A 24,933-nucleotide genomic window follows, 5' to 3' on the forward strand; every position below is an offset into this window, starting at 1 on the left:
ATATTGGATAGTATGACAAAAATACAGCTCGTGAAAAAAGCTACTTTCATACCTGCAGAACAACTTTTTCTTGATAGAAGCTGGACCAGATGCGCAATATGGCCGCTTTCTTCTTGGCGAGTAGAGGGTCTAACTGAGCATGTGCAGTGTGAGTGTCATCACCCTAGCATGTTACTGATTAGACAAATAAGGCTTGTTGCAACCGTCCCCAGTCTCCCCTAATTGATATGCCACCCATACAACAACTTGAGGTATTGCATCAACCACCATTCTGTATTGCCTTTTATCATTTATGTTACATTTGAAACTAAAAGTCTCAAATAGTACCACATTTCCTGCATGATCCATCAAGTGAATTACAGACCACATGCTTTTTTCTAGCCACTTTTGTAGAAATAAAGATTCGCGGTTACGTAAAACATATCTGCAGTTCCATATTGGTGTCGTGTGGGGACTGAAATTGTGTTTGTAAATCATTTTCTAATCTAACAAAACCTGCTGATGAAACACGGTGAGTTTGAAGAGGAGCTTTTTTAGGTCATAGTCGCATTTGAGGAGAAATTCAATGCCGCCTCAATTCCTAAAGATTTCATTAGGAATATAAAACCAAAATTTGTGTTTATTTTGATTGTGCCATTAATACATTTGAAGGCCGCCGCCATTATATTCTTGAACCATTGTGCCTTTTTTAATGTAGTGTTTTCCTTTTCCAGATCAAATTGAAATTTACCTGATTAATGGCCTTATTTGCGTCTTTATGTATTGATAATGAGTACGCTGGATAGGTAAATCGAGAAATGCACCGAAACAGGAAGAGACGTCGTCGATGACGCTATAAAGCGCATGAGCACAGCGCCACACTTTTTGAATGTAGCCTTTGGACAATGTGAACAGCAGAGACATCACGCGACACTGAGAGACAGTTTTATTGGTGTCAGGATAAAGTCCTCTCAATGAACTTTGAAGCTTCTCAGTCTCTCTTAGCTTAGTTTTGCTTGCTAGCTGCTAGCAAAGACACCAGGGAGTTAGCAACACATCAGCGGGCAGAGCTCTTGTGTGAGTGTAAAGCGTTGCGATTGTATTAAAATGTGTAAAGTACAAATGCTGAGAGCGTTGGTGAATCGGCGACTAACTTCGGCTGTCGAAGAAATATTTGTAGTGCTGGAAAGAACGATAGCAGAGTACGAGGAGGAACTTTCTCGAACAAAAGAGGAGAACCAGCGACAACGTCAACTACTGGACGCTGTTTTCAAGAAACCCCACATTGTGTTACACAGAGCAGGTAAGTTTCAGTCTTACTCTCATGTGTTTATAAGCTTTCTCTTTGTTAATTAACACTACTCATAAAAAGTTTTTCTTCGTGAAGGTCAATTTTCTTTATGTACTCCACATAATATCGATCAAGGGGTCGTGTCAGTGTCGCATTGATACTAGCGTGATGAGATGGATGTTGTTCAGTTCTCTTCTGTGTTTATATTCACAAATCCATGTGTTTTTGTTGTTGTTTTGTTACGTTGTTCAAATTGAATCAGCTTGAGTTCAACACAGTATGTTAACTGCGAGGCGGCGGACATTTTGAACAGAGTGAAATACACTCCTGATCAAAATCTGAAGACCAGTTGAAAAATAGCTAGAATTAGCATTGTTCACATTTGTATCTTTGGATGAGGTTGGATGAGGTTTTATATAGAGCTACAATATGCAAAACAAGAATGGGGAGTGAGACAAAAACATTTTGAAAAAGTAATTTATTGAAAACAACAATTAAAGTGAAATAGGTTGTTTATCAGCTGATGAAAAGTTTAAGACCACAGGCTATAAGCTAAAATCTGCTCAAAATGTTCATTTTCTGTCAGGCATTCACACTGTCATGCCCTCCTGATGGTAAAGCTAAGAAGCTTTCTCTTTTTCAACGTGGTGGGATTGTGGAGCAGCATAAGCAAGGCCTCTCGCAGCGTGCCATTGCTGCTGAGATTGGGTGCAGTAAATCAGTCATTCTACTTTTTTTTTTTTAAAGATCCTGACCATTATGGAACAAAAAAGTCAAGTGGTAGACCCAAAAAAATCGCACCTGCGCTGAGCCGGAGGATCCAATTGGCTCTCCATCAAGACATAGGACGGTCTTCCACCCACATGAAGGCCCTTACTGGTGCTGACTGCAGCACAATGACCATCAGATGCCATCTGCAGGAAAAGGGTTTAAAAAACAAAAAAGGAAATCAAAGACCTCGTCTCCTCCAACGCCACAAAAGTGCCCATTTAGACTTTGCCAGGGAGCATCAAACATGGGACATTGAAAGGTGGAAACAAGTTTTATTCTCTGGTGAGAAAAAATGTAACCTTGACGGTCCAGATGGCTTCCAACGTTACTGGCATGACAAGCACATCCCACCTGAGATGTTTTCTACCCGGCACAGTGGAGGGGAGTCCATCATGGTCTGGGGTGCTTTTTCATTCAGTGGAACACTGGAGCTTAAGGTGGTACAGGGTCGTCAAACGTCGACATTTGGGGAGCAAGGGAAGTTTATAAAAATGGCCATCAGTTCCAGACAGTTGATGCCCTTGGTGAAGCCATGCTCACCACTTGGAGCAATGTTTCCACTAGCCTCCTGGAAACACTCGCATCAAGCATGCCCAAACCAATTTTTGAAGTGATGAACAAGAACAGTGGAGCTACTCATTACTGAGTCCTACTGAGATCATTTTTTTCTGGTTTGGAGAGTTCTTTTTTGAGCGATGGTCTTAAACTTTTGATCAGCTGATAAACAGCCTAATTGTTGTTTTACAATAAATTACTTTTTCAAAAGTGCTTTTTGTCTCACCCCCCCTTCTTGGTTTTGCATATTGTAGCTCTACTTAAAACCTCATTAAGATCCAAATGTGCAAAATGCAAATTCTAGCAATTTTTCAACAGCGGTGAGATCCTCAGTCATTGTCAGAACATATGCTGGTGTTGGTCAATGTCTCACGTGATGGAGCAAAGCTGGACTTTTCTAAAGCATGTCTTTCTCTTCCTGTGTCCTACAGACGTCAGTGAAGAACATCTCCACCCAGAGCAGCAGGAGGGGACCTCCAGGGTGAAGACGGAGGAGCAACAGGCCCCATGCATTAAAGAGGAAGAGGGGAAATCACATCCCCCCTACATTAAAGAGGAAGAGGAGGAGCCACAGCACCGCCACTTTAAAGAGGAAGAGGAGGATCACAGCATCAGACAGGAGGGAGGGCGTCTTGAAGGACTGGAGGAGTTCCCAGTGATTGGTGTCCCTGTGAGGAGTGAAGATGATGAAGACAAAGGTGAAAGTGAGGAGAAGAGAGAGGTGGAGCCTCCAAGCAGCAGGTCAACTCAACACATGACAACAGAAGCTGATGGAGACCACTGTGGAGGATCACAAGCACACAACCTCTTAGCTCCACTGTCAGATAGTGACGACACAACGTCACACTCTACTGACACTGATGATGAAGACTCTGAAGCTGATATGACATGTCACACTGACAACACACGCTGGAAATGCTCTCAATGTGACAAAATGTTTGTTGGCAAGGAAAATCTGGAAATACACCAGAGACTTCACACAGGAGAGAAACCTTTCGCCTGCTCAGTTTGTGGTCGAAAATTCTCTAAGCAGTCAGATTTGAAAGTACATACACGAGTACACACTGGAGAGAAACCTTTTGGTTGCTCGATTTGTGGAAAAAGATTCCCTTGTAAAAGTGTTTTACAAACACACACAAGAGTACACACTGGAGAGAAACCTTTTCCCTGCTCGCTTTGTGGAAAAAGTTTCTCTACTAAAGGTAATTTAATAGCACACACAAGAATACACACTGGGGAGAAACCTTTTTCCTGCTCACTTTGTGATAAAAGATTCTATAGTCAGTCTCATTTAAAAAGACACACAATAGTACACACTGGGGAGAAACCTTTTGCCTGCTCGCTTTGTGGTAAAAGATTCAGTTGTAAAAGTCATTTTCAAAAACACATAAGGATACACACTTAGGGCTCTATAATTTCCGCGTTCACAGAATCACGAAAGGAATCGCGGATAATAAAAACTGAATCTACTGTTAAACGTGGAATATTGCAGATATTGATATATTGAGAATTAAATGCTTTTTTTATTTTTTGCTCTTACTTTCCTATCAACTTTTTTTTTACGTTATAAATGTTTTTTGAGTGACTGCAATAAAGTGTGGTGTTTTGTCTCTTGAATTCACACAACATAAACCGTTGTCCATTTTTAAAAACTGATATGCAGTGTTACGTTGTTACACTTCAGTGCCCCTAGATGGCACTTGGCCAAACTGCATCTGTGGAGTATGTTGCATGGAGGAGCCTTCAGTAATGCTGTCGCTATGCTGGAGACAAGAAGTTGCCACTCTCTCTGACATTAAGACACCAAACAAGACAAAAGTGTCTTTTTTTTTAGTTGATTTATGAAGATATCACTAAAAAACATTCTTATGGGACGTAGTGCTGCGATGCTTTGGATCGATATTCTCCTGATATTTTGTTGTCTTTTTCTCCAAAATGACTCGTAGAACTAATTTCACTTCGCCGTAAGTCTATGATGAGCCTTGCACATTGGAAATCGATGGACTTATGCTCATGCGTTCTTTCTTCTATCGTGTGTATTATACAGTTTTCACCATTCCCGACAGCTCCCAGGAACGTTCTTGTGTGGACAGGGTGTGCCAAAGGTTGTGATAAGAGAAAAATGAAAAGGCCAAAAGCAAGTGATACAGATACAGTCTGCTCTGGTCACGCTATCTCGCATGTGTGACAAGAGACCTGTATGTAACTACATCTAACAGTAGGCTTGAATCTCCACTTCCTTGCTGGCCGCGTTGCTTTGATTTTAACTCCGGCTCTGCAGCCTCAATACGGCTTCTTCAATGGGCAAACAGGGAACCACACCGATGCGGGACCTTGTTTTCATAGCACGTAAAAATGGGCTTCAGTCGACGAGTCTCAACGTGGACGTGTCCATATCCATAGGATAGAATAGATACTTAAAAAAGAAGAAATTACAAGAACTCTGTTTAGAAAAAATAGCTGAATCGTCTAGATTAATCCATCTTTACACTCTGCTTTTGGTTGTTTAGATTCAAATATCACTGTATTTTATGTTTTGTTTTATATGGTTTATTGTATTTGTATTTATTCATGTGTACATGCCTTTTCTGAAGTCGACCCTAAGCTGTGGAACACTCTCCCCCCTCATGTAAAAACGGCCCCCACGGGTGAATACCGTACTTTAAGTCTTGTCTGAAAACACACTTTTATTTACTGGCTTTCAACTCGGCGTGAGTTGTGTGGTCCTTTGTGTCTTTTATTGTTTTCTTTTTAGTTTTGATTGCTTTTACTTATCCGCGCTTTTATTCCTATTATTACCCATTTTTTATTGCTTTTATTGTTGTTTTAAATATAAATGTTTTAATGATTGAACTGTATTTGTTTTTATTTGATCTATTAGTTTTTACTGTATTGATTTGTACTTTTACTAATTATGCTTTATTGTTTTACCAGTGTGTGCAGCACTTTGGACACTTTATAAAATGTGCTCTATAAATAAAGTGGATTGGGTACGTGACCGGACATGATGTTTACGTGTGTGGTGCATCTGCGCATGCGCTCCGTGCATTGTGTCGGGTTTTTTTTTTAAACAGGACTTTACTTACAAACAAAATAGCAATATAATGCAGCGCAATCAAGTATGGAGACACTATGAAGATAAGAGCAGCCATATTAAAGAGATAAAGGAAAACAAGAAAAAAACAAATGACAAGGAGTACAATAAAAATCAGTTGAAGCCTTTTCACAAGATAGAGTTACAAATTGGGTATATAATTTGTGCATGTTTGGTCTTGATCAGTTTTAAAGATTTCAAATACAATTTGAAGTCGTTGAAGCAATTATGTTTGATGGGGGTTTCAAATATTTTGATTTATGAACATACAATTAGTCAAAATTGTGCCCCAGCCGTGGGGGTGGCCACTGGGGTGACCAAGAGGGGCCACGGCTGCCCCGCAGCTCCGCCAATGAATATGAAGCAAACATACAATGACATCTTTTAAGTCTACTATACATAACAACATTCCCACTCAAATCCAGTGAAACCGTAACCTGGTAAACCTGCAACATTAACGTCATGTGGCCAACAATTAACCTGCACCCTGCCTCTAAACCGACAGCGTAACTGTATTTTCCTACGTTTAACATTGGCCAGTAGGTGGTGGCAACGGAACGTAGATGTCTCTCTGTGTGCGACTTCAACTCGAGTCCCCATCGAGTCCCCAAGAACGATTGGTCTGTGCTAGCACACGCTTTTAATGAATGAATGATCTGTGTCCAAGTAGAAACCGTAACTGTAAAACGTAGGCTGGGTAATGACTCAATCACCGTGAACGTTCACTTGTCAGCTTTGCGCAGTGGCAGTATTGTAGCCCATGAGGTTTATCCGAGGCGCGATTATTGCTAGTTGAAAACTTGACCCAATACCCTGCCTTGACGACTTGAAATATAGTTGGCTATGGCAATTTTTCACAGTCTCTACGGAGACCAATTCCCTTGTTGGAGACAAGTGAGAGGTGTCAGTGTATCACCATCATGTACAAGTCACCCTAAATCTTTCAGAAATAAAAAGTAAATGATTTAAGTTTTTAATGCATTGTCATTTTAAAAGAATCTATTTTACCACATTGTAGACAAAGCAAGAATTAAAATGCTGCATTCATGGCACTGGGCTATTTTTTGTAAATATTAACCTGTTCTGTTCTGGGTTCTGTTGATCCATTTTAAACGACACCTGATACAGTGTTGTTTTCGGCAGGCGTTTTATTTTTAGTCTTAGTCTTTTGGACAAAAATGCTTTCAGTCACATTTTAGTCATTTCTATATGTGATAGTTTTAGTCCAGATTTTGTCGCCGAAAACCAAAAACGTTTTAGTCATTCCATCCATCATCTTCCGCTTATCCGAGGTTGGGTCGCGGGGGCAGCAGCCTAACCAGGGAAGCCCAGACTTCCCTCTCCCCAGCTACTTCGTCCAGCTCCTCCCGGCGGATCCCGAGGCCAGTTGAGAGGGGTCTTTCCCGAGGCCTCCTACCGGTTGGATGTGCCCTGAGCACCTTCCCTGGGAGGCGTCCGGGGGGCATCCTGAACAGCTCCTTCTTCACCACAACGGACCAAATGAAGAGTCCGCATCACTACAGACGCCGCACCAATCTGCCTGTCAATCTCGCGTTCCATCTTTCCCTCACTCGTGAACAAGACCCCGAGGTACTTAAACTCTTCCACTTGGGGCAGGATCTTATTCCCAACCTGGACATGGCACTCCACCCTTTTCCTCCTTTTGGACTTGGAGGTCCTGATTCTCATTCCAGCCGCTTCACACTCACCTGCAAACCGATCCAGCGAGAGTTGAACGTCACGGCTCGACGAAGGCAGCAGGACCACATCATCTGCAAAAAGCAGAGACCCAATCCTGCAGCCACCAAACCGGAACCCCTCAGCGCCCTGGCTACGCCTGGAAATTCTGACCATAAAAGTAATGAATAGAATCGGTGACAAAGGGCAGCCCTGGCGGAGTCCAACCCTCACTGGAAACGGGTTCGACTTATTGCCGGCAATGCAAACCAAACTCTGACACCAATCATACAGGGAATGAACCGCCTGAATTAGATGGCCCGATACCCCATATTCCCGGAGTACTCCCCACAGAATTCCTCAAGGAACGAATGCCTTCTCCAAGTCCACAAAACCCATGTAGACTGGTTGGGCAAACTCCCATCCACCTTCAAGGACCCCGCTTAGAGTGTACAGCTGGTCCACAGTTCCACAACCAGGACGAAAACCACACTGCTCCTCCTGAATCTGAGATTCAACTATCCTGCGGATCCTCCTCTCCAGAACCCCTGAATAAACCTTACCAGGAAGGTTGAAAAGTGTGAGCCCACGATAGTTGGAAAACATGTGGCCGCAAGTCCGACGACACGACCACAAAGTCGATTATCGAACTGCGGCCCAGGGTGTCCTGGTCCCAATCACGCCTCTCCAGATCTCACTGTTGCTGCCAACGTGAGCGTTGAAGTCCCCCAGAGGAAGTTGGGAAAACATAAATGAAGAAATGAATACATAAATAAAATAAAATAAGTTGGAAGTCACATATAAGACATGTACAGCACAAACGGTCACAAGGTATTTTAATTGTGAATAAAACAAAACACATTCTGGACCACAAATCAAATCAGATTTATGTATTTATCGCAACATATTATTTTTTAAAACATGAAATGAACAGAGGCCGCACTGTGGTCTAGTGGTTAGCATGTTGGCCACACAGTCACAGTCTGGAGATGGGAAGACCTGGGTTTGAATCTCCGTTGGGCATTTCTGTGTGGAGTTTGCATGTGTGTGGGTTTTCTCCCACATTCCAAAAACATGCATGTTAGGTGAATTACCATAGGTGTGAATGTGAGTGTGAAGGGTTGTTTGTCTATATGTGCCCTGCGATTGGCTGTTACAAACGCACAGAAGGATACACACTGGGGAGAAATGTTTCCTTGCATAGTGTGTGGTAAACATTTCAATTCCAACTAGGTAATTTAATTAGGCACACAAGAATACACACGGGAGATAAACCTTTTTCCTGCCTAGTTTGTGGGAAAAGTTTCAATCAGAACATAACATTGATAGTACACAAAAGAATACACACTAAAGAAAAAAAAACGTTCTCGTTAAGTGTGGTGATTCAGCGATTGATAAACCCTTTCCATCTTTCAGCAAAACTGCTTGCTGATGATCTGTTCATTTCATCCATCCATTTTCGATAGAGCTTCTCCTTTTTCAGGTATGCCTATCCCAGCAGACATCGGGCAACAGGCGGGGTACACCCTGGACTGGTCGGCAATCGCAGGTATAGACAAACGACCATTCACTCTCACATTAACTCAAGATTTAGAGTCGCCAAATAACATAACATGCATGTTTTTGGAATGTGGGGGACACCGGAGTACCCAGAGAAAACCCACGCACGCACGGGAAGAACGTGCAAACTCCACACAGAGATGTCAAAGCGGAGATTCGCACCGACGTCTTCCCGATCTCCTGACTGTGTGGCCAACATGCTAACCACGCATCCAAGAGAGACAAAACATCACATTTTATTAGTCACTCAAGGAATATTTGTAGCGTTAGGAAGAATGACAGCAAAGTAGAAGAAATAAAAACTTTATTGACAAAAACAGACCATCATAGGACACGTGAAGACAAAAAAACATTAACAGCATCACTGAGTGGAACTACTGACATCATTAGGCCTGTTTTAGGCTGTTTGTTGCTGATTGATTTGAGATGTTTACACCACATACACTTCCTGACGCAACCCTTGCGAGCCCCTTGTGTGTGTTTATTTTATTAAGGGTCAAATGTACAATTCTCAAGTGGCAAAGAACAAAAGTGTGTTCCTATGTGATTGATGAAACACACATTGTAAACATTTCATAATAATGTCAGTTAGCAACATTAGGAATCCTTCTGTTACGCAATTTTAGTTTTTACAGAGTAATACTGTCTTTCTTATTCATAGTTTTTTCCTTATTGTCTAGCTGGATGCATCCTTGAAGAAACGTTTTCAAGATTCTCCCCAGTGTGGCTTCTTATGTGTTCAGTCAAGTTTGTACTATTTGTGAATCGCTGTCCACATATTGAACAAGAAAGGTTTTTTTCTCTGGTATGCGTTCTTGTATGAACTGTCAAAGTTATCTTCTGAGAGAAACTTTTACCACAAACAACGCAAGAAAAAGGTTTTTCTCCAGTGTGTATTCTTGTGTGTCTTTTTAAGTCACCATTTTGATAGAATCTTCTACCACACACCGCGCAAGGAAAGGGTTTCTCTTCCGTGTGTATTCTTTTGTGTCTTTTTAGATCGCATTTTTGAAAGAATCTTTTACCACACACTGTGCAAGGGAAAGGTTTCTCTTCAGTGTGTCTTTTGGTGTGTCTATTTAAATCCCCTTTGTGATAGAATATTTTACTACACACTGTGCAAGGAAAAGGATTCTCCCTAGTGTGTATTCTTGTATGTTTATTCAAACTTGACTTCCCAATGAATCCTTTAAAACAAATTAAGCAGGAAAAGGGTTTTTCTCCGGTGTGGATTCTTATGTGTTCAGTTAAGTTTGCACTATTTGTGAATCGCTGACCACACACAGAACAAGAAAAGTTTTTTTCTCTAGTGTGTGTCCTTGCGTGTACTATCAAAGTTATTTTCTGAGAGAAACATTTACCACAAACTAGGCAGGAAAAAGGTTTCTCTCCAGTGTGTATTCGTGTGTGTTTTTTTAAATCATCTTTTTGAGAGAATGTTTTACCACACACCGTGCAGGGAAAAGGTTTCTCTCCAGTGTGTATTCTTGTGTGTACTTTTAAATTTGACTGCTGAGAGAATCTTTTTCCACAAACTGAGCAGGCGAAAGGTTTTTCCCCCGTGTGATGTCTCATGTGTATTTTCAGATTTCTCTTGTGAGCAAAAGTTTTGTCACATTGAGAGCATTTCCAGCGTGTGTTGTCAGTGTGACATGTCATATCAGCTTTAGAGTCTTCATCATCAGTGTCAGGAGAGTGTGACGTTGTGTCGTCACTATCTGATAGTGGAGCTAAGAGGTTGTGTGCTTGTGATCCTCCACAGTGGTCTCCATCAGTTTCTGTTGTCATGTGTTGAGTTGAGCTGCTGCTTGGAGGCTCCACCTCTCTCTTCCCTTCACTTTGACCTTCATCATCCTCACTCTTCACAGAGTCACCAATTACTGGGAACTCAAGTCCTTCAAGATGACTGATGCTGTGATACTCCTCTTCCTCTTTAATGTCAGGGTGCTGTGGCTCTTCCGTTTCCTCTTTAATGTTAGAGGGCTGTGGCTCCTCCTCTTGCTGTTTAATGTGCGGGGGCTGTGGCTCCTCTGCTTCCTTTTTAATGTGGGGGGGCTGTAGCTCCTCCTGCTTCATCCTGGAGTTCCACTGCTGTTGCGGAAGATGTTCTTAACTGACGTCTTCACTGAGTTATGCCCGCTTACCCTGCAAGCTAAAAAGAAACATTTCTTAAGGCGTCGCGTAGTGAGGTTTAACCAACACTAGTTGGCATCCGTTACACATGCACACTGCACATCTGTTTGCTGTATTTTGCTCTTGGAACAGCAACAGTTAAGAAAGATTAAAACTTTTAAAAGTTTATAAGCTGTTTAGCGGATGCAGGCTATTTTTCTTTAATGGGAAGAGGGGGCAAAGGTTGCCGACCCCTGCTCTTTGGGCATCTCTATGTCGAGTGTGCATGTTCTCCCTGTGCGTGTGTGGGTTTTCTCTGGGTACTCCAGTTTCCTCCCACATCGCAAAAATATGCATGTGAGGTTAATTGGACATTTTAAATTGTCCACAGGTGTGAATGGGAGGACCGTATCGAGGAGGCCAATGAGAGAAAGAGGGCAAAGTATGCCGAGCTGGTGGAAGAGTGTCGAAGCGACGGGTGGCGAGTAAAATGCAAGTCCATTGAGTGTGTGTGACTGGCCTGCAAACCCCCTGCGGTCGGCTGCTAACTGACACACCAAACTATAGACGACGAAAGAAGGCATACGCATAAGCCTGTTGTCTTCCGCTTTCCAAGGCACATCTAGACTTACAACAAAGTGGAATACCATCTGCGGGTCATTATACACATAAGACAACTAAATATCAGGAGAATGTCGACTGGGGTGAGTCATGTCTGTCGAAATATTCAAATATTAAGTGGGCTTGTGTCAACGCTCACTTCTGGTCATGTGACGGTGACGAGGTGGTGATGTTATTGCGGTGTCTGTCTACACGAAAATGACAAGCCGCCGTTTCCAAATGTTCCCCTTCTGGAAGCCGTTTAAAAAATGCCGTTTCCGTATGGATGAGAGGTAAAACGATACACGACAAAATGCCTTGCCATTTTGACCTGAAAACGTTTTCGTGCGGATAGCCCCAGAGACAGTCCTCCACGTAGAGGTTGACCAAACTAGGGGGAGTAAATAAGGAATGGGCGAGTTTTGGTAACGCTTGTAGTATCGACCCGACACTGACCCCTTGATATCGGCGCGGGGAGAAAAGCATTTTATGAGTAGTGTTTATGAACAAATAGAAAGCTTATAAACACGTGAGAGTAAAAATGAAACTAACCTGAAAACAGCGTCCAGTAGTTGACGTTGTCGCTCGTTCTCCGCTTTTGTACGAGAAAGTTCCTCCTCTTACTCTGCTATCGTTCTTTCCAACACTACAAATATTTATTCAACAGCCGCAGTTAGTGGCCGATTCACCAACGCTCTCAGCATTCACAACACTTTACACGCATACATGATCTCTGCTTAGCTATGTGTTAACTTCCGGGTCTCTTTGTTAGCAGCTAGCAAGCTAATCTAGCCTGAGAAGCTTCAAAGTTCACTAGGACGTGTTTATCCAGACATGAAAAACCGCCTCTCGTTGTCACTTAATCTCTTTGTCGTTCACATTAAATATTTTTCACAATTATCCATTGTGTTTCATCCGAAGGCTACCCGGAAATTGGGTGGTGGTCATTGTGCGCATGCGCTATAACGCACCAGAGACGTCACTTCCTGGATGACTTCCGTCATACACACACGCTTCAAAGGTTCGAATACTGACACTACAACCCATTTGAATGTTTTTGTCGAACAACCGGTTATGTTTTGTGAATTCAGGGCAGAAAAAAACACAGCACTTTATTACAGTGACGCAAAACATATTTATAGCCATAGAAAAAAATCGATAGCAAAGACAGCGAAATCAAAACTTTATTGACAAACTTTGTCAATGACAGTTGGAATTTCATGGTCTTATGAATGCATTTGTTCTTTTCTCTCAACAAGGCACTTCCTATTGCTGTGGATCAGACCTGCACGTTGAGGAATTTCAGCCCATTCTTCTTGGCAGAACTGCTTTAGCTCTGTCATATTCTTTGCACATCTTTGTTTGGAGTTTGCATGTTCTCAACGTGCGTCCGAGGGTTTTCTCCGGGTACTCCGGTTTCCTCCCACATTCCCAAAACACGCATGTTAGGTTAATTGGCGACTCTAAATTGTCCATAGGTATGAATGTGAGTGTGAATGGTTGTTTGTCTATATGTGCCCTGCGATTGACTGCCGACCAGTCCAGGATGTACCCCGCCTCTCACCCAAAGTTTGCTGGGGATCGGCTCCAGCATACCCCCACGACCCTAATTAGGATAAGCAGCATAGAAAATGGTTGGATGGATATACTTTGCACGTCTCATGCATATGTAGATTCTCTGTTGGGTTGAGGTCTGGGCTCTGACTTAGCTACTCCAATAAGGTTGATTCTGTTTTTCTGAAGCCATTCTGTTTTGGACTTGCTCCCGTTTTTTCGGGGTTTTCGTGTTTTAGCCGATTTAGGCACATTCTCACATGACCCTGAAGAACTCTGATATACTTGGGGAATTCATCTTCCCATCAGTGATTATAAGCTGGCCAGGCCCTGATCACATTTCACGACAAATTTATCCAGAAAATCATGCAATTCCAAAAACTGACACTGTATTACATCAATATCACTGATTAATTAGGGCTGGGCGATATGGACCAAATCTCATAGCCCAATATATCCTGGTATTTTTTTTACATATTTTTACAAACATTTTTAGAAGACACAAGCATGTCCGTATTTTGTGCCAGAAACACAAACCCGTCAACTGCATCAGGCTTAGCAACTGCCTAATTTTCCTGTACATTTGTGGTAGAGCTTGTAGTGCCAAATAATTCGTTTTCAGCAGGTTTTTAAAGCCGTTTTTTTCCACTGCAAAGGGGACAATATCTTAGCAATGTGATAGGACACCTCTTTGTAACAGCACACCGCTTTGCTTTTCCTTTCATGGGGGACGCAACAGCAGCGCGGCGGACAGTGCTCAGCTTCACACCTTCCGCGTATTGGAGTTTGTGCCACGTTTTAAGGTGGTGAAAACAATTTTTTATGCTCAGAATTCGAAGTACCTCCACATTGCTGAGCTACCGCTTATTCTTTGCTGACTAATTCTTCCACCGCAGACGCTGTCGCTTGGACTGGAGCGGGCTTCTGTTCCGCCCCTCTTCCAGGGATGAGATAGATACAGTGCGAATCTATATCGATATCAATTATATGATTGGTTTTGATATCATGCTTAAAGTAAATACTGATTTATCTCCCAGCCCAATGATTAATTATACATTTTTACACCCGATTTCTTTCCAGGACACAAACCTGGCCACGAATCAAACCCGAACCCCTTGTGTGTGTTTCTTTTATTAAGGGTCAAAAGTACAAAGGTCAAGTCTCGAAGAAGAAAAGTGTGTTCATACATGTGATAGATGAAACAAACATCGCAAACAGTTCATCAGTTAGCAAGGTGTCTTTTACATAACTTTTGTTTTTTTAACGGTATTAGAGTCTTGCTTATTTGTGGTTCACTGATTTACTTTGCAATCCAGCTGGATGCGTCCTTTAAAAAAGGTTTTCAAGTTATTCCCCAGTGTGGATTCTCATGTGTTCAGTCAAGTTTGCAAAATTTGTAAATCGCTGACCACACATCGAACAAGAAAAGTTGTTTCCTCTAATGTGTGTTCTTGTGTGTCCCATCAAAGTTATTTTCTGAGAGAAACTTTTACCACAAATTGCGCAGCAAAAAGGTTTCTCTCCCGTGTGCGTTCTTGTGTGTCCCTTCAAAGATATCTTCTGAGAGAAACTTTTACCACAAACTGAGCAGGAAAAAGGTTTCTCTCCAGTGTGTATTCTTGTGTGGGTTTTCAAATGTGACCGCTGAGAGAATCTTTTCCCACAAACCAAGCAGGTGAAAGGTTTCTCTCCAGTGTGACGTCTCATGTGTACTTTCAGATTTCCCTTTGTAACAAAAGTTTTGTCACATTGAGAGCATTTCCAGTGTGTGTTGTCAGTGTGACATGTCATTGGAGCTTTGGAGTCTTCATCATCAGTGTCAGCAGAGTGTGACGTTGTGTCGTCACTATCTGATAGTGGAGCTAAGAGGTTGTGTGCTTGTGATCCTCCACAGTGGTCTCCATCAGCTTCTGTTGTCATGTGTTGAGTTGAGCTACTGTGTGGAGGCTCAGCCTCTCCCTTCTCCTCACCTTGACCTTTGTCTTCATCGTTTTTACTGTCCACAGTGACAACAATCACTGGGAACTCCTCCACTCCTTCAAGATGCTCTCCGTCCTGACTGATGGCGTGATCCCTGTCTTCCTCTTTAATGTGGGGGAGCTGTGGCTGCTCCACTTTAATGTGCAGGGGCAGTGGATCCTCCTGTTCCATGCTGGGGTTCCACTCCCGCTGCTTAGTGGGAGGTCGTTCTTCAATGGCATCTGCAGGACACAAGACAACAAAGACATACCTGAGAAAAGTCTAGCTTTGGTCCGTCAACGTGAGGCATTGTCCTGCATCACCGGATGTTCTGACAATGTTTCAGAGGATCTCATCAGTGTCCCTCACATCAACCAGGGTACCCCCAACTAACACGTGGAGTAGTGTAGTATACAGACATGAAAAAAAACACCTCATGGGGTGTCCTAACGCTTTTACATGACTGCATGTACTGTATTTGTTTGGCTGAGTTGACGCTCTCAAAAAGGTGAAAAGATGTCAAAACAGGCCAACTACTTTTATGTTGTTGTTAAACAAGGTTGACAAACATGAGATAACATTGCACATTTATTATGAGACAAACCAAAAGGCTCAGTTTAACCCATTCGCACACAAACACTGAGTTTTGTGGCACAGACGAAATATACGATGGCGTCATCTAGTTGGTCAGTGGGTGGGGTTTTTAATCAACTCTGACCTCTTATCACTGACTTTAACTTGTGACAAAGCAGATTAGTGCCACTGCATAAGTTACCATGGCAACATATGCTGCTAAGAAGTAAAGCAGCTTTGTTGTACTGCATAGCTGGAGCTGATCCTCTAATTATCCTTCATGTTCTGGAAGTGATTGTTTTATAATGTAACCACCATGTATTCCCTTTACCTCTTTGTTTTTATCAGGGTATGAAGGAACCCAGGAGCCTGGATTCCGTAGTGTATGGGCCTGTTTTTTCTTGCGGGCAGACTAATACAACTGACTACCCCTGAAACACTGTGAGGGCGTAGAGATATATACAGTACTGTCGCCCCACGTTTATATCGGTTAACTGGTTCCAGACCTGAATGCAATAAATGAATTTCCACAATATAGAATTCAATGTTAATAAACTTTAGTAGTTAGGAGTATAGAAAACCTGCTTATGACTTTCTAAATACGGTTTTAACATTATTAGAGCCCTGTAGACATGAAATAACATGCCTATAGTCACCTTTACACTCCTACTATTCATTGTTTACAACACATTGCACAACTCTTATGCTACAGGGACTCAGCCTCTAATTTATTTCTTCCAAACTTAAGAAACCAAAAAAATTACCACTCCCACACGGAATGGGATAACTTTTTTTCACTCCATCACGTCGTACGAGCCATGGGTGACTTCATGACTTTAGGTAGTGTTAAGGTAATACAATGTCAGCTAATGTCTCAATGTTTTGTGTCATTACTGTAGCATAGTGAACAGAATACTACCTATCACATGTATTTACATGTGCTGACTAATAATAAATCATAGTCTACCACGAAACAGCGATCATTTATTAATTTCTGTAAAACTGCGATATAGTGAGGTAGTGATAATCGAATCGCAAGGGAAGACTGTATCGCACACTATTAAAAAAATTGCTCCCGCTTTGGGACAAACTGTGTTGACGTCCAGCCCAGAAACCTTACGAACATGTGAGAATAAGAATAAAACTAACCTGCTCTGTGTAACACAACTTGACGCTTCTTGCAAACAGCGTCCAGTAGTTGACGTTGTCGCTGGTTCTCATTTTTTGTTCGAGAAAGTTCTTCCTCATACTCTGCTATCGTTCTTTCCAGCACTACAAATATTTCTTCCACAGCCGCAGTTAGTCGCTGGTTCACCAACGCTCTCAGCATTTGTACTTTACACATTTTCACACAATCACAACACTTTACACTCACACTCCGGCTCTACTTAGCTGTGTTGACAACTTCCGGGTCTCTTTGTTAGCCGCTAGTTAGCTAAGCTAAGCTGAACTCAGAAGCTTCAAAGTTTACTGAGATGCGTTTATTCTGACACAAATATTAAAAAAAAAGTCTCTCGCTGCCACTCAATCTCTTTATATTTTGTAATAATTGTCTTGTGTGTTTTCCTCGCAAAGCTACCAGGAATATACTGAGGTGGCGGCCGGTGTGCGCATGCGCTACGGCACGTCATCAGATACAACATTTTCCAGATGAAAAGACATTTCACAATAAAGTAGTTACGATATGAGTATAGAATATAATACAATTTAAATTCACTTTATTACGTTTGAGGGAGTTGTGAAATACTTAGATCTATGGACATCATACTGTGTTTACATTAAATCCTGTCTTTTTTGTTTGAAAGATGCACACAAAATAAAGTATCATTACGGGTCCGTGTAACTTTTGTCCGTTTAAATTTCTTTTCATGAATGGGAATTGAAAAACGAAATCGATTGAAATAGAGAAAATAAAACAGAAATTCAAAGCATTCTCCGTCTTCGGTGTCAAAAAGCAATCAATGCTTCTCAAAAGCGGTGCGATTATTATTGTATATTTAATATATTTAAAAAATGAAATCACTAGTCAACAAAAAAGAAAAGGCCAAAAACGGATGCTGTTTCATATTCTGACACCTGAAGTTTTCATTTTCAAAGTGGCGCGAATGATTACAACCCCGCCTGATTTCAATTGAAGCAGACTGCAAGGCGTGTTCCAAAAGTAAGTTTTCTTTATTCACAACTCACTGCAACAACCACTATCTCCAGGGCCATTTCGACGCAACACTTTCTGTATCCGGTAAAGTCCTGTCTTCAAAATAAAAGCACGCCAGGAAACTCTCTTGGTTACATCACACACGTATGCCTGTGGCTTTAGATGCTAAAATGCCCAACTCAGAAACGATTTTAGACACGGCAAAACGAGGCCTGACCTATACAGAAATTTCCCGCAAAGACACTCTTCTGTTGTTGAGCCGTGGTTAAGCTATCTGTTTTTCCGACGCAAGGTACAGCACCACCTACAGGCCAGTCCGCGGTCTTTGCATTTAAATGGTAACTTCCAGTGTCCAAATATAAAAAAACATACCAAAATTATACGACTTGAACATGTAAGAAGAACACATGGTACGTGTGTTGGCCATTGCCTTTTTCAAGCAGCTGGAGCACCTATGAACTTCGTCGACGCGAGATCGCGACAGTGCAAGTGACTTAATTGATGACCTTGCACAGCGCATGCGCAGTTGTGCACACCGGCCGCCACGTTTGGGACACTATGTTCTGGGAAGTCTTCGAAGAAAGACACAAAGGGTAAATGTATATGTCATAATTAATGTGAACGACGGAGAGATTAAGTGTCAGTGAGCGGCAGTTTTATTCGTGTCAGGGTAAACTCGTCTTCAGTGACTTTTGAAGATTCGCGGACTAGCTTAGCTAACTAGCTGGTAACAAAGAGACCCGGAAGTTAGCAACACATCGCTACACGCAGACACCAAGTGTAAAGTGTTTGCGTCAAAATGTGTAAAGTACAAATGCTGAGAGCGTTGGTGAATCAGCGGCTAACTGCGGCAGTCGAAGAAATATTCGTAGTGTTGGAAAGAACCATAGCAGAGTACGAGGAGGAACTTTCTCGAACTAAAGAGGAGAACGAGCGACAACGTCAACTACTGGACGCCGTTTTCAAGAAGCATCAAGTTGTGTTACACAGAACAGGTTAGTTTCATTCTTACTCTCACGTGTTTATAAGCTTTATATTTGTTCATAAACAGTACTCTTAAAAAGTTGTTCTCCGTGAAAGGTCATGTCGATACCCGAGGGATTGTGTGTTTATATTCACAAATATGTTCATGTTGTTGTTTTGTCACATTGTTGATATTGCTGTATTTAAACATTGTTAAATTGTTCACATTATATCGGATCGATACCAAAATCTGCAGTATCCCTCACCCTGATTTACTCCACACGAGGATGTAGAGTGCTCATGACTCCAAAAATATTTGAAAAAATTAAAGTATTCACTTAATAAAACGTTTTTGTCATACTGATGCCATCTATAAAATACGCGTAAAATTAAGTTGTTTTTAATCACACCACCGCCATCTTGGTTGTGACGTCACGCTGGTGAGTTTTGCGGCCATTATTTTCCGAACCGTCAGTAAGAAAAGTGACTATTGGCTGTCGTAAAAGTCGCTAGATTGCGTCACGGGCTAATTTGCATATAATCTAACCGGTGGCGTGGGAGAGACAAAAAGTTGAGTAAAAATACCGTATTTACTTTAAGAACCACACAAAGTTTATTCGGAATTGTAAAATTAGTCTTAAAGTTGTAGAAATGTACAGAGCAGGAGAGAGAGTTTTGCTTGCCACTATGCTTGCATACAATTAAGTTGGAATAAAGCACACAGTGTTCACTTAATGTTAACTGAATTTCAAAGTAAAATGCAAATCTTTAGTAAGGCATTTTCAAAATAACACTAGCATTCGCTGGTTTCTCATAACATTTATAGCCTTTTAATGTAAACCATAACCTGCCTGTTTTAAATGCTTATCTCAAAGTAGTCACAACAAGGATTTTATTACAGCCTCATTAAATCCCCCAGTAATGATAATAAAGCAAACAAAGCTCCGATATCGGAACAGTTTTGGCAGATATAGAAATTCAGGTATCAGGATTGGATTGGAGGTGTAAAAATGTGGATCGGTGCATCCCATTTTATGTGTAATATTGAAGGCATGGGTTGGGATGTGATTCTGATATTCTGGTTTGATAACCTTGGACAAAAAAAATCATGGCTTCATGGTTTTATAATTATAATTACAGCTCTAAAATGTGTTATTTTGAAATATCTTAATTGAAAAGAAGAGGGGGTAAAAACATTTCTGTGTCATTTTTAAACAATATAATAGAACTTGATGGAAGTGGAGCATATGTATTTTAAAATAAATAAAACAATAACTGACTTATTTCTCAATAAATAAGAAATAAAATCCAGATTTTAATGCAACTGTTATTATGCTAATCATGCACCTCATGTCACAATACCATAATATCACGTGATCAGTCCGTTTCTAACATTCCACACCACAATATAAGTCATTAAAGACGACCTATTATACAAATTTTCGGGCCTTTGTATTGAGTTCTGGACTCCTATAGAGCAGCTACACACGATAACCCGTGCAGAAAGCTTTCTAGATCTTCCAGACTCTGCACCTCTTCCTGCAGTGTTTCCTGCCTCCCGCCCAAACGGTCTGTGTAATTTGCTCCAACCTCGGCCGTCCTCCAGGTACGCCTCCCGTCGAGCCCGCTCCGCTGTGATTGGTCACACTCCCAAGCGTTTCCCAGGACTTCCGGACAGGTGCCAAACCCCTTTTGTCCGATTACTGACACAAAATAAACAGTTAGGACACTGATAAATTGTTAGTTACAGGTTGCTCGTCTGACTCTTCAACACGACCAAGTAACGTTGGAAAGGTGTCAAACTTTAGCAACAGCTTTGTATTTGCCTGTGTTTAGCAACTCCAACCACTTCTGCCTGATGCTTGCCTCTTTAGGCACACCCGAACAAACATTTCTTGGGAGCCATTGCTCGACGTGCTCACACCAAGAACAGAGCGAAGCAGAGCGGCGGCATGCCAATATAAGGACGCCAATGGAACTTGGTGTTAAAAAAACACAGCGTTCAGAGCTGTCCAAAACTGCTTTCAGGGCTCACTTCGAAATGCGCAAACCTCATTGTCTGGCACGTTGGCATCGTTTAACACAAGAATACAACATTGTAACAACATTTATAGGTCAGAAAAGAGGAAAAGCTTAATAGGTCCCCTTTAAAGTATGGATGATTCAAGATTTTCTAACACTCTACACTACAAAATAAATAAAAGATCAATTGTCGGTATTGGACGATATTCAAGGCTGCAATGTTCTTATCATATCGGAAGTGAAAAGTTATCAGTACCCATTTCATAGGACAGATCTTTGCACGTTCCAAGATACTATCTTTATCCTTCATGATGGTAGCCACGTTTCAGTAGCTTGGACAGTGGTTGCAGCCATTGTTGATTTCTTTTCACTGAGCATCATCTGATGTCTAATTTGACTTTCACCAGATGAGTCTGCCTCACTGCCCTGGGAGTCATAATGGAAATTCAGTTGAAATGAGATATTGTTGTAAAATCACTCAGCCCTAGTTGGGATGCTATACTACTCCACCTGTCAGCTGGAGGTACCCTGACTGATGTAGGGGACACTGATGAGATCCTCAGAGACATTGTCAGAACATATGCTGGTGCAGGACAATTCCTCACATGACTGAGCAAAGCTGGACTTTTCTAAAGCATGTCTTTGTCTTGTTGTGTCCTGCAGATGTCTGTGAACAACATCTTCCACCTGAGCAGCAGGAGGGGCACTCGAGGATGGAGCAGGAGGCACCACAGTTTCCCCACATGAAAGAGGGAGAGAAAGAACCACAGACCCCCAACATTAAAGAGGAAGTAGAGGAGCCACGGCCCCACAACATTAAAGAGGAAGAAGAGGAGCCACAGCCCCCCCACATTAAAGAGGAAGAGGAGGATCACAGCATCAGTCAGGAGGGAGAGCATCTTGAAGCACTGGATGAGTTCCCAGTGATTGGTGTCTCTGTGAAGAGTGAAGATAATGAAGGTGAAAGTGAGGAGAAAAGAGAGGTGGAGCCTCCAAGCAGCAGCTCAACTCAACACATGACAACAGAAGCTGATGGAGACCACTGTGGAGGATCACAAGCACACAACCTCTTAGCTCCACTATCAGATAGTGACGACACAACGTCACACTCTCCTGACACTGATGATGAAGACTCTAAAGCTGATTTGACATGTCACACTGACAATGCATGCTGGAAATGCTCTCAGTGTGACAAAACTTTTAATCACCGTCGTAATCTTAAACGGCACATGAGAATACACACTGACAACACACACTTTGAATGCTCTCAATGTGACAAAACCTTTAAACACCGTCGTAGTGTTAAAAGACACATGAGAATACACACTGACAGCACACACTTTGAATGCTCTCAATGTGCCAAAACCTTTAAACACCGTCGTAGTCTTGAAACACACATGAGAATACACAATGACAACACACACTTCAAATGCCCTCATTGTGACAAAACCTTTCTTCACAAGGGAACTCTGAACAGACACGTGAGACAACACACAGGAGAGAAACCTTTCACCTGCTCAGTTTGTGGTAGAAGATTCTCTCTGCTGTCAAATTTGAAAGTACACACAAGATTGCATGCTGGAGAGAAACCTTTTACTTGCACAGTGTGTGGTAAAAGATACTTTCAAAAAGCCGACTTAAAAAGACACGCAAGAATACACACTGGAGAGAAACCTTTTCTTTGCTCAGTTTGTGGTAAAGGATTCATTTATAAGTCACTTTTGAAAGAACATACCAGAATACACACTGGAGAGAAACCTTTTCCTTGTTCGGTGTGTGGTAAAAGATTCCACCATAAAGGTAATTTAAAAACACACATAAGAACACACACTGGAGAGAAACCTTTTTCTTGTTCGGTTTGTGGTAAAAGTTTTGCTCAAAAAGCTGCTTTTAATCGACACACAGGAATACACACTGGAGAGAGACCCTTTCCTTGCACGGTATGCGGTAAAAGATTCTTTCTCAATGGTGATTTAAAAAGACACACTAGAACACACACTGGAGAGATACCGTTATCCTGCGCAGTATGCGGTAAAACTTTCTTGAGGATGATAACTTTGATTAGACACACAATGACTCACATTATGGAAAATAACTTTACTTGTTCAGTATGTGGGCAGCAATTCCCAAATAGTACAGACTTGACTGAACACATAAGAAGCCACACTGGGGAGAAACTAGAAAACGTTTTTTAAAGAACGCATTCAGCTGCATTGCAAAGAACACAATAAGGGTAGTACAAATAAGCAAGGTCGTATTACTCTTAAAAAAAACGAAAAGAAGAACTAATATTGCTAAATGACATTATGCAAACCACCTTGGTCCGAGACCCATAAGCAAAGATGCTAGATAGAAACTTAGCCGCAAATGCATGTCATAAGTTTAGTTCCCCATGGAGCAGAAAGTCTGCCATGATGGGAAGTTATGCGCAGTATTTACACTTTGATGAAATTAATGAATGCTATTTACTCAACAGAATGAATATATATGTACATATGTAAATGTGTAAGAATCCATTGTACTGCACAAATAAGACATACATGTAGATGCCAATAAAAACCTGAGCAGCAGTATGAAATACTTTTTTTCTGCATTTTTTTTCTTCCTTACTTTGTTGCCAATGCAGACAACAGACAATACACACATAAGATGGTCAGGAAAACAACATAATGATAAACTTTATTGAAGACACACAGGTCCAAATCAGTATATAAAAAATGCATTACAATGCACAACAACACAACACATAAATATAATCATTGCTGTTCATGGTAATTAAAATAACTGGCATTTGTTCCAATGTTTCCAAAAATGAGAGAAGTTGAATCACATTAGTCACCGCAAAAATGGATACATAAAATTCTTCAACACAGCATGAAAGGTGAGATCATTGCTAGTTAAACACACAAAACTGGAACTTGTCCATCTTGGGTGCTTGAACCAAGATTCTGAATGTGTCATGAAATGCCTCTGCAGCATCGCATGGACATTAGGGATGGTGGTCCCCCTTTTTAAGAAGGGGAACCAGAGGGTGTGTACCTACTATCATGGGATCACACTCCTTAGCCTTCCTGGTAAGGTCTATTCAGGGATTCTGGAGAGGAGGATCCACCAGATAGTTAAATCTCAATTCAGGAGGAGTAGTGTGGTTTTCGTCGTGGTTGTGGAACTGTGGACCAACTCAATACTCTCAAGAGGCGTCCTTGAGGGTGCATGGGAGTTTGCCCAACCAGTCCACATGTGTTTTGTGGACTTGGAGAAGGCATTCGACCGTGTTCCTCGAGGAGTCCTACGGAGAGTACTCCGGTAGTATGGGGTACCGGACCACCTAATTCAGGCGGTTCGCTCCCTGTATGACCTGTGCCAGAGCTTGGGCCGCACTGCCGGCAATAAATCAAACGCGGCCAGGCAGGGCTGCCCTTTGTCACAGATTCTGCTCATTACTTTTATGGACAGACTTTCTAGGCATGGCCAGGGTGTTCAGGGGTTCTGGTGTGGTGGCTGCAGAATTGGCTCTGCTTTTTGCAGATGATGCGGTCCTGCTGGCTTATTCAGGTTGTGATCTTCAGCCCTCACTGGATGGACTCGCAGCCGAGTGTGAAGTGGCTGGGGTTAGGATCAGCACCTCCAAGTCTGAGTCCATCATTTTCGACTGGGAAAAGTTTGGAGTGCCATCTTTGGGATAGGGATGAGAGGTTGCCTGGGGGAGTTCAAGTACCTAAGAATGTTGTTCACAAGGAGGGGATGGATGGATTTCGAGACCCGACAGGTGGATTGGTGCGGCATCTGCAGTGATGCAGATTCTGCATCCGTCTGCTGAGCCGAAAGGCAACACTCACAATTTACCGGCCGATCTACGCTCCTACCGTTACATATGATCATGAGCTTTGGGTAGTGACCGAAAGGACAAGATTGCGGGTACGAGCGGCTGAAATTAGTTTCCTTTGCAGGGTGGCTGAGCTCTCCCTTAGCGATAGGGTGAAAAACACTGTCCTCCAGGAGAAACTCAGAGTACAACCACTGTTCCTCCGCATTGACAGGAGCGAGATGAGGCGGCTCGGACATCTG

The 24,933-nt window shown here is 42.0% G+C and overlaps 4 protein-coding genes and 1 non-coding gene across 8 annotated transcripts; 3 read left to right on the plus strand and 2 right to left on the minus strand.

The window, feature by feature from the left end:
• The first annotated feature begins 445 nt into the window (after positions 1-445).
• On the plus strand, positions 446-4,134 carry LOC129176867 (zinc finger protein 771-like). 2 transcript variants are annotated; one of them, XM_054767354.1, is made up of 3 exons: positions 446-511; positions 1,148-1,282; positions 3,028-4,134. In XM_054767354.1, the coding sequence occupies exons 1-3, from the start codon at positions 502-504 to the stop codon at positions 3,999-4,001; spliced, it is 1,119 nt and encodes a 372-aa protein (XP_054623329.1). In that variant the 5' UTR covers positions 446-501; the 3' UTR covers positions 4,002-4,134. The 2 variants fall into 2 exon arrangements, with proteins under 2 accessions (XP_054623329.1, XP_054623319.1); XM_054767344.1 differs by lacking the exon at positions 446-511 and having other exon boundaries at positions 841-1,282.
• Positions 4,135-6,421: 2,287 nt separating this feature from the next.
• Positions 6,422-6,562, plus strand: LOC129194675 (U4 spliceosomal RNA). Its single transcript, XR_008573790.1, has one exon. It is a non-coding gene; the product is annotated as a U4 spliceosomal RNA (small nuclear RNA).
• A 2,665-nt stretch (positions 6,563-9,227) lies between these two features.
• Positions 9,228-12,583, minus strand: LOC129176659 (gastrula zinc finger protein XlCGF26.1-like). Its single transcript, XM_054766930.1, has 2 exons — positions 12,192-12,583; positions 9,228-11,079 (listed from the first exon to the last, which is right to left on the minus strand). Exon 2 carries the CDS (start codon positions 11,001-11,003, stop codon positions 9,597-9,599), a length of 1,407 nt encoding a protein of 468 aa, XP_054622905.1. The 5' UTR covers positions 11,004-11,079; positions 12,192-12,583; the 3' UTR covers positions 9,228-9,596.
• A 1,739-nt stretch (positions 12,584-14,322) lies between these two features.
• On the minus strand, positions 14,323-17,314 carry LOC129176916 (zinc finger protein 260-like). Its single transcript, XM_054767436.1, has 2 exons — positions 16,875-17,314; positions 14,323-15,394 (listed from the first exon to the last, which is right to left on the minus strand). Exons 1-2 carry the CDS (start codon positions 17,068-17,070, stop codon positions 14,541-14,543), a joined length of 1,050 nt encoding a protein of 349 aa, XP_054623411.1. The 5' UTR covers positions 17,071-17,314; the 3' UTR covers positions 14,323-14,540.
• A 1,105-nt stretch (positions 17,315-18,419) lies between these two features.
• On the plus strand, positions 18,420-23,428 carry LOC129175516 (gastrula zinc finger protein XlCGF57.1-like). 3 transcript variants are annotated; one of them, XM_054766583.1, is made up of 3 exons: positions 18,420-18,875; positions 20,389-20,521; positions 21,529-23,428. In XM_054766583.1, the coding sequence occupies exon 3, from the start codon at positions 21,579-21,581 to the stop codon at positions 23,058-23,060; it is 1,482 nt and encodes a 493-aa protein (XP_054622558.1). In that variant the 5' UTR covers positions 18,420-18,875; positions 20,389-20,521; positions 21,529-21,578; the 3' UTR covers positions 23,061-23,428. The 3 variants fall into 3 exon arrangements, with proteins under 3 accessions (XP_054622558.1, XP_054622568.1, XP_054622547.1); XM_054766593.1 differs by having other exon boundaries at positions 20,450-20,521; XM_054766572.1 differs by lacking the exon at positions 20,389-20,521.
• The last annotated feature ends 1,505 nt before the right edge of the window (positions 23,429-24,933 follow it).

Source organism: Dunckerocampus dactyliophorus, chromosome 1, assembly GCF_027744805.1.
Source record: "Dunckerocampus dactyliophorus isolate RoL2022-P2 chromosome 1, RoL_Ddac_1.1, whole genome shotgun sequence".
Classification (NCBI taxonomy): domain Eukaryota; kingdom Metazoa; phylum Chordata; class Actinopteri; order Syngnathiformes; family Syngnathidae; genus Dunckerocampus; species Dunckerocampus dactyliophorus.